At 42.3% G+C, this 20,429-nt stretch overlaps 1 protein-coding gene across 4 annotated transcripts; it reads right to left on the bottom strand.

Moving 5' to 3' along the window:
- Positions 1-285: 285 nt before the first annotated feature.
- On the bottom strand, positions 286-19,164 carry gsap (gamma-secretase activating protein). 4 transcript variants are annotated; one of them, XM_077006467.1, is made up of 31 exons: positions 18,828-19,164; positions 18,569-18,639; positions 18,384-18,440; positions 17,896-17,965; positions 17,569-17,616; positions 16,417-16,505; positions 16,084-16,153; positions 15,931-15,980; positions 14,357-14,461; positions 14,066-14,122; positions 13,933-13,979; positions 13,757-13,836; positions 12,910-12,987; positions 12,727-12,813; positions 12,385-12,477; positions 11,753-11,973; positions 11,456-11,525; positions 11,276-11,355; positions 10,469-10,549; positions 9,776-9,910; positions 9,467-9,525; positions 8,632-8,663; positions 8,167-8,228; positions 7,430-7,525; positions 6,644-6,714; positions 3,850-3,944; positions 3,355-3,474; positions 2,028-2,089; positions 1,300-1,404; positions 759-855; positions 286-668 (listed from the first exon to the last, which is right to left on the bottom strand). In XM_077006467.1, exons 1-31 carry the CDS (start codon positions 18,910-18,912, stop codon positions 568-570), a joined length of 2,574 nt encoding a protein of 857 aa, XP_076862582.1. In that variant the 5' UTR covers positions 18,913-19,164; the 3' UTR covers positions 286-567. The 4 variants fall into 4 exon arrangements, with proteins under 4 accessions (XP_076862582.1, XP_076862583.1, XP_076862586.1 ...); XM_077006468.1 differs by lacking the exons at positions 1,300-1,404; positions 2,028-2,089; XM_077006469.1 differs by lacking the exons at positions 286-668; positions 759-855; positions 1,300-1,404; positions 2,028-2,089 and having other exon boundaries at positions 3,351-3,485.
- Positions 19,165-20,429: the final 1,265 nt, after the last annotated feature.

The following is a 20,429-nucleotide window of genomic DNA, read 5'->3' as shown; positions in this document are numbered from 1 at the left end:
GCAGTTCAGGAAATCCTACTGAAGGAAGGATGGGCAGAAGCGCTGGGTGAGTCACGGGTACCGCAGAGCCTCTCACAGTAATGTTAAAAAGTAAACATGGTTTTACTATCACCTCAGATTACCATGAGAACTGGGACATTTACTGACAACAAATCAAAACCAAGCTTACATGTCTTCCCTTATCTGTAATAAAGGCTGTAAAGTTTACCAGGCATTCACCAGTTATGGAGTTCCCTTGTGACAGTTACACAATTACAGAAAGTTAATAGACTATAAAAAGCTCAATCAGTTATGCAGTTTTTACTTGCATATACATTTTCAAGTCAGGAACAGCGCCCATTGCCGTGTGCATGTTTGGGAGCTCTGTGAAGTTTCCTGCCTTCCCGAGAATGTGCTGGTGTGTGCGGGTAACTCGCATGGTGTGTTAAGTCTCCACTTTTCTAAGGGACACAATTTTAAGGACCTGCTCCTGTTTCTCGTTTTTCTGTGTTGTTCTGACTGGGTGTTTCAGACACATTTGGCTGGCTCATCCCTCGAGAGTCCACACCCCTCCTTTCTGGGCTGATCTTACTTGTCCTCCAGGCCTAGCTTGATCAGAGTCTGTTTTAGTGCCGTTTCCTCCACAAAGCTGGCATCCACGTTCTCCTGTTCCTGGAAGGGGTCTGGAGCTAGAGTACAGCAAACACACACACTCATGTTTACGCTGGAGTCCATGCTGGCAGTTCTGCATTTCAGCACAAACGTCTCACACACATTACCTTGATTTTCCATGTCTGAAAGAACACTGGCGAGATAGGCTAGTGGCAGAAACTCTGGCTGGAAGCGTGTCTTGTCTTTGTCCAACTGCAATGAGCTCTGTGAAACATCAAACATGGAATTTAAACCACAGAATGCACCAAAAATACGGTCCAGCCAGTCACATTGTAAGCTCTCAAAAATGTTTCGCTTAGCATATCATGACAATTAAAAATATGACAAAACTGTTTAATATTACCAGAGTTGAGTATTTAGACAGCAACCTTTCACTTTTTTGTGGGATTAATCATGCCAACATGCTACAATCGATTGTGTTGTGTAATACCCAGCAACCAGGATATACATACTGTTCCACTCACCAATCTAGCAGATCTTCTGACATTTTCACATTTTGCATTATTTTAAAAGTTTTTTTATGCCCATTTCATATGGAACCATGTTATGATACAACTATATCCTCAATAATTACATCATGGCCAGACTGAGTCGTTAGCTAGACTTTAGGATTAATTGGGCTTTGACTGATTAGAACACTAGACTCACTTTGGTCTTGGTGTGCTTCTCTAGCAGAGCTCTCACATATTCTCTGGAGATGCATGCTGAGCTAACTGGATGATCCCAAAGCTGACAAGCTCGCTGTTTCAAAGACTAGAACCAAAGACAGGAACAGGAAGACAGGCTCACTCACCATCATTCATTCAGTCCAAATGATGATTTCAACAACAACATCAACAAAACAACAGCAGCTTTAAATGTGATTTAGGCTTAAATTATTTCACATACATGCTGTGGTTTACGTTAGGCAATTACAGGACATTTCACATGCCATGCCTTTCAAAAGCAGTGTTGTGAGTGGATTTAAGAGAAATGTTAAGAGCGGTAATCAGGACTGAGAAGCAGGGCTGATCAGTAAGGTGAATTAGGATTGAAAAGCAGGGCTGATCAGTAAGGTGAATTAAGATTGAAAAGCAGGGCTGATCAGTAAGGTGAATTAGGATTGAAAAGCAGGGCTGATCAGTGAGGTGAATTAGGTTTGATCAGTGAGGTAATCAGCTAGGTTCTTTGATGCACCTCCACAGGGTGCATTAGAATGAGAAAATAATTATATTTTAATTATAATTATAATAACATCAGTAGGTGAACTTGTACACTCACACATTCCATTTATTTACACATGCTCACACACAGACATTTTCTGTAACGTAGTTGGTCTACATTCACGGAGACACTAATTTCAGTAGAACTATCAAATATTACTACACAGGTGTTACCTCAGGAAGTCTTTTCAGGACACTGAACTTTAGTTCTTCGTTGCAATCACTGTTATCTAGATCTACCAACAAAGAGTAAACCAACATGTAGAGCAGGAGAATACACAGGGAGAATGACACAATTATAGTAAGCACGATCTTGTTTCCTGCTATTGCTAATAAACAACTGCACCTTGAAGAACCCATTTCTCTTTTCTGTACCTTTGATGATTATGGCACTGTGTACTCTGAAAGGTAACAGAAGTGCCCTTGTAATTTAACAGTTTTAGTGTGTCAGAGTCCAGCTCTCAGTTTTCTACTTTGCATGCTTTCAACAGCTGCTTGTATGGCCTCAGTGCCAGGAATCAGGGCAGATCCAACGGAACTTGTACACTGGTCATAAACTAAACCCTGCTGGAGAGATTTCAGAGGGCACTTTAACAGACAATGTTTGTGTGCACGTGCTTGTGCGATTACTCATCTGTAAATGACACTCGGTTACTGTGGACGTTAACATTTAAGCATAACACAGAGAATAAAATTTAAATCAACCCTTTATAACGGTTAGAGTTACTGCACCTCTTAAGATGTCTAGAGCAAGGTGAATGCTGCCAATAAATGCTCTGTGGTCTACTGACTCACTGATGACTCATACAAAAGGGTAGATGCACTGAAAATTAAAAGATCTGATCTTGTACTAAGACTAGAGAGGCACAATTCTTCAGTACATTATTTCCATCTTTAATACTGACGTAAAATGCAAATAAGTAGCTATCATGGATTTCCCCTCTGTTGTTGCAAATTGTTGTTGTTGTTGAAAAGCGCTATATAAATATATTCGATTTGATTTGTTGCGGTTCCTGTGCTTTTATTTTCAGTCCTGTTTCATTGTGGCTGTGCCACCATGTGGTTCTGTTTTTGTTTGCGTCTCCACCCTGTAGCTTGACCATATCCAGGTGTTTCTTGTATCTTTACAAGTGTCAGTGCATCTTGCTCTTCTAGTCCTTATTGTCATTCTTTGTCTTTGCTTTATGAAAGATCAAAAGTTTCTCCTTGTAGTTTTTCTCCTTTCATTTCTGGTTTGCTTCCCTGTTATGTTCATTTTATTCCTGTTAAAAATTTCCATTCCACCTTTCTTAGAATAAAACTGAACTAACGTCTGCATGCTGTCTCGCTCCTCGCCTTCACCCATGAAAGTGGCCTAACAAATCACTGGTTTTCTAACAAATAGCAAATGTCCCACATTACTGCATTTTCATGACATTGAGCTGATATAGCATATGTACATATTCTTTCCCCAAAGTCGTGCTCCTTTATATGTAACCGTGTGTGTTTGTGTGTATTGTACCAGTCATAAGACGTGACACAAAGGCCTCGGTGAGTTGTAGAAAGCCATGGTCCACGTACTGCAGGAAAGTGTGGCGTGGTAGACAGCGCATCCCCAGCACAGTCAAAAGCGTTGAATAACCTACATGTGCGCTCACACAATAAGAAACCAGGAGTTACTAACCTCCAATGGCTGTTTAATTCCAATAATAATGCAATTGAATTCAAACAGGCACTATCTAGTGTTTACTGAAGATAATAACAGCTTATACATATTTCTATCAGAGGAAAAAACAATACAACATAACCCAAATCATGTTTATGATCGGTATTCAGAAGATACTTCTGTCTGGCATTAGAACATAACTCATAAGTCTAAAGCTGAATCCATCATACAATTTCACAGGTGTCCATCAAACCATGTGTAAAAGTCCTGCAAACAGCAGAGGTGTTGAGAAGTGAATGGTGAGGTCCACGTGCTATTGAGGTAGGAACACCAGTGCAGAACATCTCTCACCAGGTGGTAGGGGCAGACAGAGTCCTTGCAGGGCTTCCAGAATCCGGCACATCATGTGAAACATTGCCCAGTCCTTTTGGCTGCCCTGTTCTTTACTAGAGGGTAGACAGCACACAGAAGGGATGGCTACAGTCACTATTTACAGTGAGGAAAATAAGTATTCAAACACTCTGCAACTTTGCAAGTTCTCCCACTTAGAAATCATGGAGGGATCTGAAATTTTCATCTTAGGTGCATGTCTACTGTGAGAGACGTAATCAAAAAAGAAAATCCAGAAATCACAATGTATTTTTTTAACAATTAATTTGTGTGTTACTGCTGCAAATAAGTAGCTGCCAAGCAGCTTGGTGAAAAAAGATCAACTGTTGGAGCAAGTATTAGAAAATGGAAGAAGCTAAACATGACTGTAAAGCTGGCTCGGGCTGGGGCTCCATGAAAGATCTCACCTCGTGGTGCAGCAATGATCCTAAGAAAGTGCATGGGAGGAGCCGGTCAATGACATGAAGAGAGATGGCACCACTGTTTCCAAGGTTACTGTGGGTAATACACTAAGACGTCATAGTTTAAAGTCATGCACGGCATGGAAGGTTCCCCTGCTTAAATCAGCACACGTCCAGGCCCGTCTTAAGTTTGCCCATTACCATTTAGATGATCCAGAGGATTCATGGGAGAAAGTTCTGTGGTCAGAAGTGAGGAAAATAAGTAAAAATAGAACGTTTTGGTCTTAATTCCACTCGCCCTGTTTGGAGGACAAATAATGATGAGTACCATTCCAAAAACACCATCCCTACTGTGAAGCATGGGAGTGGAAGCATCATGCTTTGGGGGTGTTTCTCTGCACATGGGACAGGACGACTGCACTGTATTAAGGAGAGGATGACCGGGGCCATGTATTGCAAGATTTTGGGGAACAACCTCCTTCCTTCAGTTAGAGCATTGAAGATGGGTCGTGGCTGGGTCTTTCAACATGACAATGACCCAAAGCACACAGCCAGGATAACCGAGGAGTGTTTCCGTGAGAAGCATATCAAGGTTCTGAACCTAAACCCTATAGAAAATCTTTGGAGGGAGCCCAGAAACCTGGCTGATCTGGAGAAGATCCCAAAAAATCCCTTTTTTTATGTGTTTGTGATGAGGTCAGATATCTGCCTCACACAATATGGCATCCTAGAGACTGGACTTACCAGGAACACCCACCAAAGAGCTTGGGGTGGAACAGCTCCAGCCCTTATACAGGTCAGAAGGGCCCATGACCATGTACAGTGGGGAAAATAAGTATTTAGTCAGTCACCAATTGTGCAAGTTCTCCCACTTAAAAAGATGAGAGAGGCCGGTAATTGACATCATAGGTAGACCTCAACTATGAGAGACAAAATGTGAAAAAATTGAGAAAATCATTTTGTCTGAGTTTTAAAGAATTTATTTGCAAATAATGGTGGGAAAATAAGTATTTGGTCAATGACAGAAGTTCATCTCAATACTCAATACTCAGCATTCACTGTCCTCCAAACACGACGAGTTGTGTTTTTACCAAATAGTTCTACTTTGGTTTCATCTGACCATATGACATTCTCCTAATACTCTTCTGGAACATCTAAATGCTCTCTAGCAAACTTCAGACGTGCCTGGATATGGACTGGCTTAAGCAGGGGGACACGTCTGGCACTGCAAGATCTGAGTCCCTGGCGTCGTAGTGTGTTGCTGATGGTAGCCTTTGTAATGTTGGTCCCAGCTTTCTGCAGGTCATTCACTAGATCCCCCCTTGTGGTTCTGGGATTTTTCCTCACCGTTCTTGTGATCATTTTGACCCCACGGGCTGAGATCTTGCGTGGAGCCCCAGATCGAGGGAGATTAGTAGTGGTCTTGTAGGTCTTCCATTTTCTGATTATTGCTCCCACAGTAGATTTCTTCACACCAAGCTGCTTGCCTATTGCAGATTCAGTCTTCCCAGCCTGGTGCAGGTCTACAATTCGGTTTCTGGTGTCCTCCGACAGCTCTTTCGTCTTCACCATAGTGGAGTTTGGAGTGCGACTGTTTGAGGTTGTGGGCAGGTGTCTTTTATACTGTTAACGACTTCAAACAGGTGCCATTAATACAGGTAATGAGTGGGGGAAAGAGGAGCCTCTTAAAAAAGAAGTTACAGGTCTGTGACAGCCAGAAGTCTTGCTTGTTTGTAGGTGACCAAATACTTATTTTCCACCATTATTTGCAAATAAATTCTTTAAAAGTCAGACAAATTGATTTTCTCAATTTTTTTTTTCACATTTTGTCTCTCATAGTTGAGGTCTACCTATGATGTCAAATACAGGCCTCTCTCAGTGGGAGAACTTGCACAATTGGTGACTGACTAAATACTTATTTTCCCCACTGTGAGGGTAGAGGGAGCTGCAGAAAGACACTCGGGATAAAAGAGAACACTGAGTTTCACTGATCACTACATGTTGATCAGGACATAATGTCTATTATCATACTTCCTGCTGAAGTCAACTGAAGTGGGCAGTGTGTGCAAACCTGGTGAAAAAACTACAGGAAATGTTTGACCTCTATAATTGCAAACAAAGGCTACTGTACCAAATATTTATCATTGATTTTTACAGGTGTTCAAATACTTACTTGCGGCAGTAACGCACAAATAAATCAATTAAAAATTATACAAAATTCCAGACCCCTCCATGATTTCTAAGTGGGAGAACTTAGAAAGTCACAGGGTGTCCAAATACTTTTCAAATACTTATTTTCCTCACTGTATACAGCTGACATCATTGGAAGGCTTTGATACGAGAGCAGCACTCACAGGCAGACCACGGTGGGCCCCAGGTTCAGCTTCAACCACACCGACTCCAGCATGTGTCTGACCAGTTCCAGCTACACACAAAACACATGGCCATGTTGCAGGACCTCACTCACTTTCACAAGCACCAAAAAGATTTTCCCCCATATATTATTTCAGGTATGGTTTAGAAAAAGAGTACATTATGGACCTCAAGTGATTCTTTCTTACAGGCTGTGACATGCATCATATATGCCTGGTATATTATTATATTATATTATTATTTGACTTTCCCTGCCTTCTTCAACTTGCTGCAACAAAATGTAGCAGTGCCACTCTCGCATGATGACCATCTAGATTAGTCATAAAGTGATTCACATTAAATTCCTGTTTTCAGTGAGAATAGATATCCCGGTCTACAAAGCACAAGCTAAGCATGTTGGTGTACCAACTGTACACATGTGATCACACACACACACACACACACACACACACACACACGGACACTGCCTGGCTTCGCTTATCCACGTTTCCTCTGCTGTGCAAACAGGAAGTGACACCACTAAAAGCACATCCTCTTTACCCTTCGTGTTTCAGCACAGTTCTCTGGGGGTTTTTTAATGCGTCACTGATCATTTACATGTTGAGCAGGACATTATGTGCATTATCAAACTTCCTGATGTTAACAGCCAAAGTCAACTAAAGTGAGCATAAGAGTATTATCAACCCATTCAGATCCACAACTTTGTGGTGCAAAGTGTAAATGAGCTAAAAGTGGCCTTAAGCTGAATCAGACAGTAGCATACGGACCAGCTTGGCCACGTAATTCAGTGCCAGCATATCGATCTTCTTCTTGCCCAGCCGAGGCAGATGCCCATTCAAGTGTTCACGAAGCTTGTCCACCATCTGAAAAAGAAGGACATTCACCACCCTGTTAATGGTGAAACTCCTACCAAATGGTATAACAAATGTCTCAGTCTTCACAAAAACATTGTACATGAAGATCTGCCAACAATCTTGATTGATCTTAATTGTTTGACTGAGACAACACTGGCCCCCATCACACTGGCCCCCATCACACTGGCCCCCGTCACTGTGCAGTGACTTGACTCCCTGACTGTGAATACAGTTAATGACTACACAGTGACAATAATTTAATTGCTGTAACTGACAGAGTGAAATTGAGATGTAACATGGTTCATAATCAAAACATAATCAAACATACTGTTCATAATCAAAATGTTTAGAAAAATGGAAACTTTTTAGTATTTCTAAGATTTGTTTCAAATGACAATCAGACTGCAACTGACTTCCTGTGCATATTTTTCAAGAGCAGGAATTATTTTACCCAGGAGCAAACTTTGGGTGCTTTTGTGATTTCTAGGTCTAAGACCAAAGAAAGTAAAACCTATAAATTAATTTAACTTATCACCCTAATCCAGCATACATGATCCAACTCATCGAGATTTCCCTCAGGTACTGATAGCAGGACCAGGACCATCAGGAGGATTTTGGTCAACTGCGCTAGAATAGAATAATAAACTTACCAGTCCCACCAGTGCCCTCTGGGGTAGATCCTCCTCCTGGAAGAGAGGAACCACTCTCTTATCTGCAGAGATACAGATGCTGACATCACCGGTCACCCCCACTATAATAATAGTGTGTGTGTGTGTGTGTGTGTGTGTACAGAGACAATTTATTGTGATTTGTGGATGTCATGGTAAAATGATTCTGTGGAAAAACCATGTAGAGAGGGGGATGCTCCTGCTTATGTCACACTGCTGCACTCTTTTGTCTTTTGTTTTTCTTTTTCATTATGTCTGTGTTTAATTACACGTAAATGTGAAAAGTGCTCTCGTGGGAACCAGAATGTGTGACCGTGAACTGCTAGACAAGGCAAAGCGAAGGCCATTTCCTGTAGCCCAGCAGGGGGAATGACCCCTCTGTACCAGACCTGCTCCTGCTACTTCAGCCCAGCAACACACACACAGCATGCTGTTTGCTTCACTCACCTAAACGCCACGTGTCCACCGTCAACATTACTCTAGAAAGAGGGACAAGAAAGAGCGATCTAAGACAAGCAAGCTGTGTCCTTTCAATTTTCCATATGACGACATACAACCTGCCTGTTTCAGTGTATTTAGATTGAAGTACAAACATTGTGGAGATTGTTTAACATAATGTTGCTTTGCATCAGTGGGACTTAGTTCCTACAGGGAGAGAATAAATAAAGACAGTAAATGTTTCTAAAGCAAATATTAATGGGTTGCCATGAATATACATGGTGACATTTTTTCCCTTAGTTTAGGGTGTGTGCACACAGTTGCATGGCAGCACAACAGTCTACGATATGAATATGTGCTGTGCTCTCAGTATGAATGGTTTCCCTTTCCTCCCACTCACAGATACACACCCTCACCGTCTCTCTCTCTCTCTCTCGCTCACACACACACACACCCTCATCATCTCTCTCTCCCTCACACATATACACACACACACACACACACACCCTCACCATCTCCCTCTCTCTCGCTCACACACACACACACCCTCGTCGTCTCTCTCCCTCTCTCACACACACCCTCACCGTCTCTCCCTCTCACACACACACACACACCCTTGTCGTCTCTCTCTCTCTCTCTCTCTCTCTCACACACACACACCCCCTCACCGTCTCTCTCTCTCACACACACACCCTCACCGTCTCTCTCTCACACACACACCTCCTCATCATCGTCTCTCTCTCTCTCTCTCTCTCTCTCTCTCTCTCTCTCACACACACCCTCCCTCCCTGCATACCCCCCCCCCCCCCACCACTGCATTCCCCTTACACTGCTCTCCACCTACTTTTTGGTGTTTTCCTCAAGATTTCGAAGGTCATTAGAGGATTTCTTTTTCTCAGAGTTCTGTAATAAAGTTAATGTCAACTATCAGTAATATAAAGCACACACAACACAATGTTCTGATCATTGGTGAAGCAAACACACATATCAAAGCTTAGACATCCAACATGGAGTTGCATACATTCACCTTGTTAAATGTTAACACTAGGACAACAAGCCAAACTTTAAACTAAATAAAGCACTCACACTCAGTTGTTTATAGGGTAACTGTTAAAATAATAAGAACAGTGATGCTGTGATCTCAGCTGCTCACCAGGGAGGCCTGCAGCTTTGTCCAGTCACTTCTTATCTGGGAGGTTCGATATCGAGGATTGGGCACTGCCTCAAAATACCTCGACCTTTCAATAATCCACTGCAGCTCCTCCCAGTAACCCTGCAGGTTTCTGGCCTTATGCACACAGGACCAAAAACAAGGTCTGAAACTACTGCATATGGGTGTTAGTAATTGTTAATTGCACACATGAGACCATCAGGATTGATTCATTATAGGATTGATTCCTACTGAAAATCTTACATGAAATTATAAAAATATTACAAAATATACATATTCGGATATACACATGCAAAATATATCAGTAGATATATAGAGATACACACAGATCTATGACATTTTTTGTAGGAACAGGTTCCTGCAGTCTTTTCTATATCGTACTAGTCTACAGCACACACATTTTTTCTTGGTCTCATCACTTTTTGGAGGGACAAGGAAAGATTACCTGATTAGACTTAACCACTCTGTGCTAAATTGATTTGGCTCTCTTCTGCCATCTAGCAGTCATTGTGCATACTGCGGTTCAATGTTTCATCAACAGCCTAGGCAAATTAATATTTGATTTCTTCACACTTCACATCAGGCTAAACCCCATACCACATCCAGTCTAACTGCCAACCATTACACAGTGTTTTGAAAGGTTGGGTGTGTCACGCGGTATCACGCGGTGTCTACCTTTCCTTTGATGACTGGCTGGGCCAGCAACTCGGGGGTGCACTTCACTCCAGGAAGAGCAGTCAGCGCTACCGGGAGCTTCTGCAGCACAAAAGCAGAGCTGTTTTGGTGGAGGCTCGAAGTCACACACAGGAATAAAGAATGCGAAAATGTCACCACACGTGTCATGTGTCAGCATTGTTACACTACAGATTGCTACACTACAAATTAAAGGTCCTCTCAGTTCCTTGGCTAGAGAACAGCTCTGATGGCATTGTAGAACGGGTGACATTGGTTCCTGCCTTTGGAAACACTGGCTAGTTCTGAAATCAAGTTCCCTGTGCACATTTTCCAAATATTATATTTTGCAAAAATTATTTGAACCACCAATTTGAGTTCATCTTTCTCATAAGATGCAACAAAATCAGAAACAGAGCACTTACTGATCATCTAGCACCTCCACTCTTGCCTTACTAACCCTCATAGGTACAATGGTCACTGTCATATTTACACTGAGAGCAAGGCTTTTTAGAATGGGTTCTGAAAAATGAAAAATGTACTGCTACTCTGAATGAATTATACATTTGTATAATGATAGTTTCATTAGATCAGTTTGATCTCATTACAGAATGTGGTACTCTTTATGGGTGCACAAGGCCTTATGTTATGTACTCCTTGGTTCTAATGTGAAGTGTGTTCTGTATGATTGTGAGTTACATTGGTGGTCCCTGCAGAATACACGAGTCGTACTCAAAAACATATAAATCTAAATCTAAATGAAGACTGTCCACAGAAAATCTTTTCAAAAGTAGGACTAGAATTCATCACCTTCTTCTCAAACACAGAAGAGTATGGCAGCAATACGTCCAGACTCAGGGACTGCTGATAGCAGATCCGGTACAGGGACGCTGAAATCAGAGAGGGCTGGTTAGCATCTCGAACACTTCCATTAGCTGAAAGGACGGTGACGTCCAACAGCCACTCAGGCCCGGTCTGCTTCACACTCACCCAGTATAAACTCCTGGATCGGATCAAAAGCATCGAAGCTCATCACGTTCTCGCTGATCCACTCGATGATCTGGACAGAGGCGGATGTTAGACTTAGGAACGCTGGCCATGTTGTCCATCCCCACTCCCGTCCCACACGCAACACAAACACAACATCCGGGCAGCCAGTCATTTATGCCTGGATTTTAGTTTCCCCTCACACAACGCTCTCATTTACTTAGAGTTACTTTCAAGCTAAAGGCCCCCCCCTTTACTAAACCCACAGTCTTAAGCTCCACCCCTCTCAACAAACCCCACCTTGTCCTCCAGATGTTGGTCGGGTCCCAGGTGGACCAGCATGCAGTGCAGGGCGGCGAGACACTGAGCCTCAGGCCTGGCCGGGCTCAGGAGCTGGAGGAGAAAGTCGTGGCTGAGGTCGCCCTCGTATATCCTGCCCGCCTGCACATCCAGGACCCTGCGGCCCCAGACACTGGCCACCACGCTGCCGGCTCCCAGCCCCTCCACGTGAGCATCTGCACCTACAGACACACAGGCGAAATGTGTGGGAGAGCCCGCAGTAATACAAACATCTGCTCATCTACCACTTCATTACAAATACGCAGAGTTCACATTACAACTATCGAGGTGTACATTTACTGACTGGTGTCTTGCAAAATTTGTTGGCCACCCTCTTCCCAATTCTTCACTGGTCATTTTCTGAATCCAGAACCACTTTTCACCAGTTATTTTTGGTTTACATATTTCTATTAAAGTGGTGTTACATACCCCTCCCACTTTCATTATACATACCTTTCCCACGTACACTCATCAAGCCCACACCAGCGGTGTTGTGCCACTGTGTCCAGTGGCTTTGATGGCTTTTAGTGGATGGGGCAGTGTGTTCCTACCATTCCCTATTGTAATCTGTAATGGAAGCTGCCCGGCCTCACCTGACAGGAAGAGGCTGTGACACAGCAGGTCCTGCTGCCTGCAGTTGATCAAGTGGAGAAAGTGCCCAGCTAGATAAACCACAATGTAATACCCTGTGGGGGGAGTGGAGGGCAGAGTTCATACCTCAGTCCCCACTGGATTATCCAAGCACATAATCCATGCACATGATACCCACATATAATACACGCATTTAATACATGCATATAATCCACACCAAAATCTACACAAACATACATGCATCCCTACCAGAAAAACGAGTCCTTAAAATAGAAAATAGGCATGATCTTGCAGGTTGGGCCCGGCTGCAGTTGTAATGTGTAAGCACCAGCATCTGCACTCACCAAGATGGATGAAGACAGGGTGGAGGTTCGGTGCATGGGCGGGCATAGTTGTGTGCTCCAGAGCTATGGTGAAGGTCTTACTGAAGCCTGGGAAGTTGGGTGGAACCACACAGTTGTTAAGACATCCAAAGGCATCCAAATGTGTGCCAATTTACAAGTCATGCGCCGTTTCTTGTAGGTTACCTCTGTGCACAAAGGCAATGGTGTATGTATTTTCTTTAAACCCTTTCATGGGGTGGCTGTAGCACACACACATGGTCCCTGTAAAGGAAACAGTGTGTTTTGTATATAGTACACTTTTTTTGATCAGGAATATGTGCTTTATCATTTTGTGCTAGTGAACCTGTGTGAGGTCAATCAATGCTCAAGTACACAGCAAAAATAGCAGAGCACTTCATCACAGAAGAATTCTGTGAGCGGAATGTTGGAAATCTCTGAGTTAATCACCCTTCTGCACTTGTGCAAGAAGAGAAAACACAAAACAATTAGGCTTCTAACACAGAGACAAACAGACACGTTTACAGAGCAATCAGAGAACCACAGCAATCTGGAGTAGGTCAATTAACAGCAATTAAGCAATATTAAAATGCTGAAAATGATAAGATTTTAAAGATTTCAGGATCCATTTTCCAGGCTTACCACTCTTTTATTTATTTTATAATTATCATATTTTACTTGATTAAAATGAGGATAGTTAAAACAGACACGCTGCTTCTTTAACCGCTTTGGCTCTTTGGTTCATTTGGAGGAACTGTCTATTATACTCTTCAATTCATGGAGCCAGTTTTGCAAAGGTTTGCTGATCAGGCATTTTGATATGTGCCTTCTGCGAACTTTGATTGTCAAGAATGATGAGTGACGAGAGGTGCAACTTACTCTCTATCCCAAGTCAGGTCAGTGAGGAATAGAAAACAGCAATAAACACTGACTTAGTCATAAGACATATGTGAATACATGGATACATGAATATGTGAACAGCAATCAAAACCATTTCAGTGTCCTGAGAATGAATTGTCATCAAGTCTCTTGCCTGTTCTGTCTGTAAATACAACCAGCTTCGGTCCCTCCTCCTCCTGTTCTTGGATGTGGTCATGTCCAAAGTTAACAAACCTGTTCAAACCACAGCCATAAAGATGGCCGGCACCACTATTTCACTATTTATAAGAAATCATTACTTTCAAGAATGAAGACTAATGTGTCGCTTACCTCACAGAGGTGAACAAATTGCTGGGCAGTTCCAGGGGGAGTTCAAACTGTCAAACACCAAAGCAACAGCTGTCAAAAAAACTCTCTAACCCACCATTAAACATACTGGATAAACCAGGGTGGGAATGTTTACCACGGTTTCAAAGTTGCGATCGGGGAAAAACTGCACACATTTCACCACAGGTTTCTCCTACATACAAAAGGAAGCATGAATATACATTATATAACAATGAGGCAAAGTAAATGAATCAACTTCAATTAACAGCACACATAAGCACAGAAAGACACACCCTTCATGTTAAAATAACATCTACATCTTTTTCTAAGCGTTTCACATTCCTCTATTCAGCTCCAACAATTCCTTCACCAAGAAGCAGCATAGCTGCTCAGTGCTCAGTGTGGTGCAAACCCGAGGGGTTCTGACCCGGCCGCTGAGGTAGAAGAGTCTCTGAGGGCCCGAGTCCCACTGTAGCCAGCATGCCTCCTCCACCACTCGGTCTCGCGACAGACGCTCAGGGTTCTGGATCACCTGCCATGCCGGCCAGAGAAGCACGCTCAGCTCCCCCATGCTAAGTATAGCGGCACAAAGGTCAAAGGCCACACCGATGCCATTCCCTGATGCCTTCACTTACAACTGTGATACACACGTTGCATGCTCTTACACAGTACATTAGTATCTAGACATGAACTAAGCTAAAAGGAGCACTTTTCACTGTAGTATTTGATGTATACTCAGTGGCCACTTTATTAGGTACACCTTGCAAGTACCGGGTTGGACCCCCTTTTGCCTTCAGAACTGCCTTAATCCTTCAGGCATAGATTCAACAAGGTAGCGGAAACATTCCTCAGAGAGTCTGGTGCATATTGGCATGATAGCATCACGCAGTTGCTGCAGATTTGTTGGCTGCACATCCATGACGTGAATCTCCCGTTCCACCACATCCTAAAGGAGCTCTATTGGATTGAGATCTGGTGACTGTGGAGGCCATTCGAGTACAGTGAACTCACTGTCGTGTAAGAAAAAAAATCAGTCTGAGTTGATTAGCGCTTTATGACATGGCGTGTTATCCTGCTGGAAGTAGCCATCAGAACTGGGTGGGTTGGGGATGGGTACACTGTGGTAATAAAGGGATGGATATGGTCAGCAACAATACTCAGGTAGGCTGTGGAGTTGACACGATGCTCAATTGGTACTAATGGGCCCAAAGTGTGCCAGGAAAATATCCCCCACATTGCACCACCACCACCAGCCTGAACTGTTGATACAAGGCATGCTTCCATGTTGTTGATGCCAAATTCTGACCCTACCATCCGAATGTCGCTGCAGAAATCGAGACACATCAGACAAGGCAACATTTTTTCAATCTTCTATTGTCCAATTTTTGTGAGCATGTGCGAATAGCCTCAGTTTCCTGTTCTTCGCTGACGAGGAGTGGCACCCAGTGTGGTCTTCTGCTGCTGTGACCCATCCGTCTCAAGGTACGACGTGTTGTGCATTCAGAGATGCTCTTCTGCATGGCTCGGTTGTAACGACAGGTTATTTGAGTTAATGTTGCCATTCTATCATCTCAAATCAGTCTGGACATTCCCCTCTGACCTCAACAAGGCATTTGTGCCCACAAAACTGCCGCTCACTGGATATTTTCTCTTTTTCTGACCATTCTCTGTAAATCCTATGGTTGTGTGTGAAAATCCCAGTAAATTAGCAGTTTCTGAAATACTCAGACCAGGACGTCTGGCACCATCAACCATGCCATGTTCAAAGTCACTTAAATCACCTTTCTTCTCCATTCTAATGCTCAGTTTGAACTACAGCAGATCGTCTTGGCCATGTCTACATACCTAAATGCATTGAGTTGCTGCCATGTGATTGGCTGATTCAACATTTGCATTAATGAGCAGTTGGACAAGTGTACCTAATAAAGTGGCCAGTGAGTGAATGTTTGTTAAATATTTGATGTGAATATAAGTCATCCCTGCACATATTAAAATACTCACAACTCTACATCCATCTTGTTTCACCAGTGGTATGTGGAACTGGTCAACAGCTGGAATAAAAAGAATGACAATCACTTATAGCTGAACCCTGTGGAACAGACAGTGAGCACACTGGGATACACTACAGTACAAACCCACTCTCCCAGTACATACAGCCGTCCTCTGCTGCCAGCAACAAGTGGCTCTCCAGCACAGCGTTCCGTGACGAGTGGGGGTACAGAAACTACAGGGCATGAGACATGAACAGCTTTAACATAACCACCTTCCTGAACTAGGAAAGTAAAGTGGTGTATTACAACATGCAACTGATGTTTTGTGCTTTTTGAAGTGTTATAATGGAGACATACTTAATAGAATTGCATGTTTAATAACAATTACAAACAAAAAAATTATTGCTAACAGCTACAGTGTTTTATAAAAGGTTCTGTAAAGCCCTCAGGAAGATGTGTTGTTTACATGTTAATCATTAATATCACTGCCCACTACCTGAACTTTGACCCTGCAGTCCACAGCTTTTAGGACCCTAGTGTTATTAACTGGATGTATTTCTATGAGAAGAGTCAGGAATTTTGAAACTAGGAGAGAGATAAAAAAAGAGAATGTGTATCAGTTAAACAAAGACACCTACAAATTGGGTTTAAAATGCTACACCCTCTCATTCATCCCTTGCTACACATTACTTACTACCAAAAGTAAAGTGTTTTACAAATTCACATTGGCCATTTCTGACCACAGCATGGATGGAGGTTTGTGGGTGGGAACAACTCACAGCCCAGCAGTGGCCCCATACAAAAATGATTCCTTGTTGTGCCTAAATTCAAACTAGCATAATATCCACTACCATGTCCCCACAACATCACAGCCAACTTATTATTGTCTCATATAGCTTATTTTACTGTTTGTCTAAGTTTTTCTTCTTATACTTATTTTACTCATCTTCTATGAAATGTAAGTGTAAATATCACACTGTGATGAAGCAGAGGAGGGGAGAGGAAGAGTGCCTGCCAACACACAGGCCACAGTCTGGAACTGTGCACATACTAAATGCAACTCTGAAACAGGTGAAGCCCAGGGCTCCGTCAGGGCAGACATAAGGAAGTGTCTAATAAAATGGGTGAGGGATGTATTTAGGAAAGCAAACAAATACATTAGAGCTTGCAGACTAAGGCCTAATGATATAGCCAGCTAAAACAATGACAATCTTTACAATTATAGTCATACAATGGACTCACTTTTTATCTCAACTCAAAAGAACCTAAGCACCAATTAAAGAATAATGCATTTATACATAAATAATACTTCACATAAAAAAACAACAGCAGGAATAAAGCTATGGATTAAGCAGTGTTACATTTCCCTATACAAAAAACTACTTAACTATAAAATACATGAGACAGCAAGAACATGGCATGTTAATAATTAACTTTATCATGTGAACAGGTTTGTGAAGAATGTGAACCCAGAGATTTGACTGTTTGTTCCAAGGCTGACGATGTAATCTGATCTAGTCTAGTCTAGTCTAATACAGCTGGAGGGCTCACTGGTTAGAACTTTACTTGGACCTTTTTAGCTTATGATAGCACTTAGTGGATGCTCGTAAATAGTGTATGTGTGTGTTTTGCGTATAAGCTTTAATACCTGGTTTGAAGCGTTCGTCTCCTCTTGAGGATTGGACCAGACTTACAGCTTGAGAGGACATAAATTGTAAGGAAACTTAACAAGGGGCCATATAAAATACATAGAAACTGGTAACTTCCCCTTCAGTTATCTACTACTTCTGAAAGTATGTAAAAGCATCTATTTAAGAGGTTCTGCTCATGAGCCATATCAGTCAAACCCTTCTGTTAAGTGAAGCGGGCATTATAGTGTGTGTATAATGACAACGGGACTGTTTAGGATGGTCTTGGTGCAAACACACCAGTTTACACTTATCTGAGATGAAAAGGTATGAAAAGGGGAACTTACCTAAAAGAGTCTCCTCTTTGTTCAGAGAGCAGCCGCAAATACACACCTGCTTGTCAAAAGTGAAGAGGAGCTGAGAGGAGAGAGTGGTTGGTCAGTGGAGTGTGCCCCCGCTGTGAGTAACATGGATATGGTTTAAATGCTAGAAGTCCTTCACAACATATTTTAATCTTCTATTCAATTATCTACACTGCATATTGACTCTTAATTGGCTCCTTACATTTCAAGAATCCACTTATGGTTGTGAAGACTCAAAATATTGCTAATAATTACATACTTTTAATATTACTTTTGGTATAGTAACTGAATAATTAACAGTTAGTACAATCAGTTTAACGTAGCTTACAAAACTTTAAAACACCAACACGTTCTGAGGTAGTCCGAGTATCAAAGGCAAACACGCGTTGGATTTTTTTAATCTATTGTACTACGCCTATGCCCTAGCGCTCCCTAGTGACACAGTCACAGCACACCTTATACACTCCACTTACCTTGTTCTGTTTCGTATGCGGGTCATATTTACCGATTCTCGTAGTACCAGCCGCACCCTTATAGAATATAATAAAACACGTTAGTATTAGTAAAGTATTTAGTAAAAATTGGCCCTTCGTGTTTGTCCGCACACTTCATGTACGACTTGTCAAATTAAAAGCGATTATACGGAAAAGTAACTTACTCTCCAGTGATAGACAACGCCTCCATCCCTTTCAACGTTAAGGATACGAGGGTCACCGACACCTGCACATTCTTTAAATGATAAAACATTCAAACGGGGGGCAGACACAAACTTTAGTGTTGGCACACATAGTGTTGCTATATTAGCGTCGTCTTCACGCAGTGACAAGAAGTGAAAACTTCGCCTCTCAACACTTCTGAATGAAAGGCGTACATTTTACAGTTCCTACTTGTCAACGTTTAAATATATTGCCACTTACCTTTACTTATTTGCGTTTCTTCTTTTGCCAAAATACTTGAAATAACGTCTTTCTGAATATCGAAGGTTTGGGTTAATTTGAGCATATCTGTAACCCGTCACAGACGACCCTGCTTGTCCCTGGAAACCGTCTGATTTCACACATCAACAGGTGTGATCAGGCTCTTGGAAAACATCATGGGTTTGTTTACACTGCAACTCCACATTATTTACTACAATCCATCATAATGCGTTCCCAATTAAAGACACGTTCCACAGTAACACATGCATTAATACGGCTAACACACAATGTCCAAAAAGTCCAAACAAAACAACATCGCGGAACAGAACACATAGTAAGCCCGCCCTTCTGCCCGCCCCCTTTGGAATGAGATGAAATCGGCTGTTATGATTGGTCAAAAATGTAGTCAGTCTAATAGATCGGAATTCTTAACGCCGTCGCTTCCTTGTGTCACCTGATGCATCAAAAAGTGGGTGGAAAGGAAATGAAACTAAAATGCGCTGTTTATTTTATATGATTTGGGCACTACATGGCTCTCTGTTCGTACTTTAACAGAGGGTTATTTTGTAGACCAAAAAACCTTTAAATCCCGTGTTTTTCTTTTCGTTGAGTGGGCGTGCAAAGGTTGTGAAAGAGTCAGGATAAACCGATAAAATCAATTCCTACTTCAACACGAATTTTGACGACAGTGTAGTAGTTTAATCCGCAATTTGTCATAGGTCTGAATTTTCTGCGAATCATGTCTAAGCACTAGATGGCGCTATTATACAAAACAACAAAAGTTAAATTTTGACATAAATTCTAATGTTCACTTATTTTAGTAATCTACAGGAAATCAATTCCGAGAAATCGGAATGGTTTAATAAGTGGAAATGTATTTACCTTACACAGTTGCTTAACCTTTAAAAGCAGGGGTCTGTTAGTGTTTTCACCACGAGCCTCACACGTTTACCTGCACGAGGCGGGAAGCTGAGCGGGCTCCTCTCCACATGACATGGAGTCACGGTGAGAGCCTTGTGTAATGTCACCCTGCCAACTGACCCGTGAAGGAGAAGACTGCTCAGCTGCCCTCGGCTTTACATAATAGACGGGGAGGAGGACAATTATAGAAGACAGTTCGGCTGACATCGAGTAGCCAGGAGCAACCAGCTAGGCTCACAGGCGCTGATGAGCAGAAATTATGCATGCAGAAACTATTTAGCTATAGTTTATTAGGTCATTACATGACGTTAACAAGTCCACCATTACTGTGGGCAGTAATTAATGGGGAGTAATAATAAAGCTACTGAGCGCGAGCGTGATAGGCTTTTACTAGATGTTTCCTGCCACTGACAAAAAAATCACTCCAATCAGTTCTCTCCTCTCTCTCTCTCTCTCTCTCTCTCTCTCTCTCTCTCTCTCTCTCTCTCTCTCTCTCTAATTCTCTCATGATATGTGATGAAATGGCCTGTCCTGTTTTAGCCTGTTTACCTAAGAGAGTCAGTTTGGCTACAGTTATGCTTTGGTTTTTATTTTGGTGATGTTTTTTGTGTGTCACTGCTCATAATTATCTATGTGGCTTAGCTTAGTGTGGCCTTGAACCCCCCCCCCCCTCCCCTCCCC

This window comes from Brachyhypopomus gauderio, chromosome 5 (assembly GCF_052324685.1).
Source record: "Brachyhypopomus gauderio isolate BG-103 chromosome 5, BGAUD_0.2, whole genome shotgun sequence".
NCBI lineage: Eukaryota > Metazoa > Chordata > Actinopteri > Gymnotiformes > Hypopomidae > Brachyhypopomus > Brachyhypopomus gauderio.
This window is presented reverse-complemented; position numbering and strand designations above follow the sequence as displayed.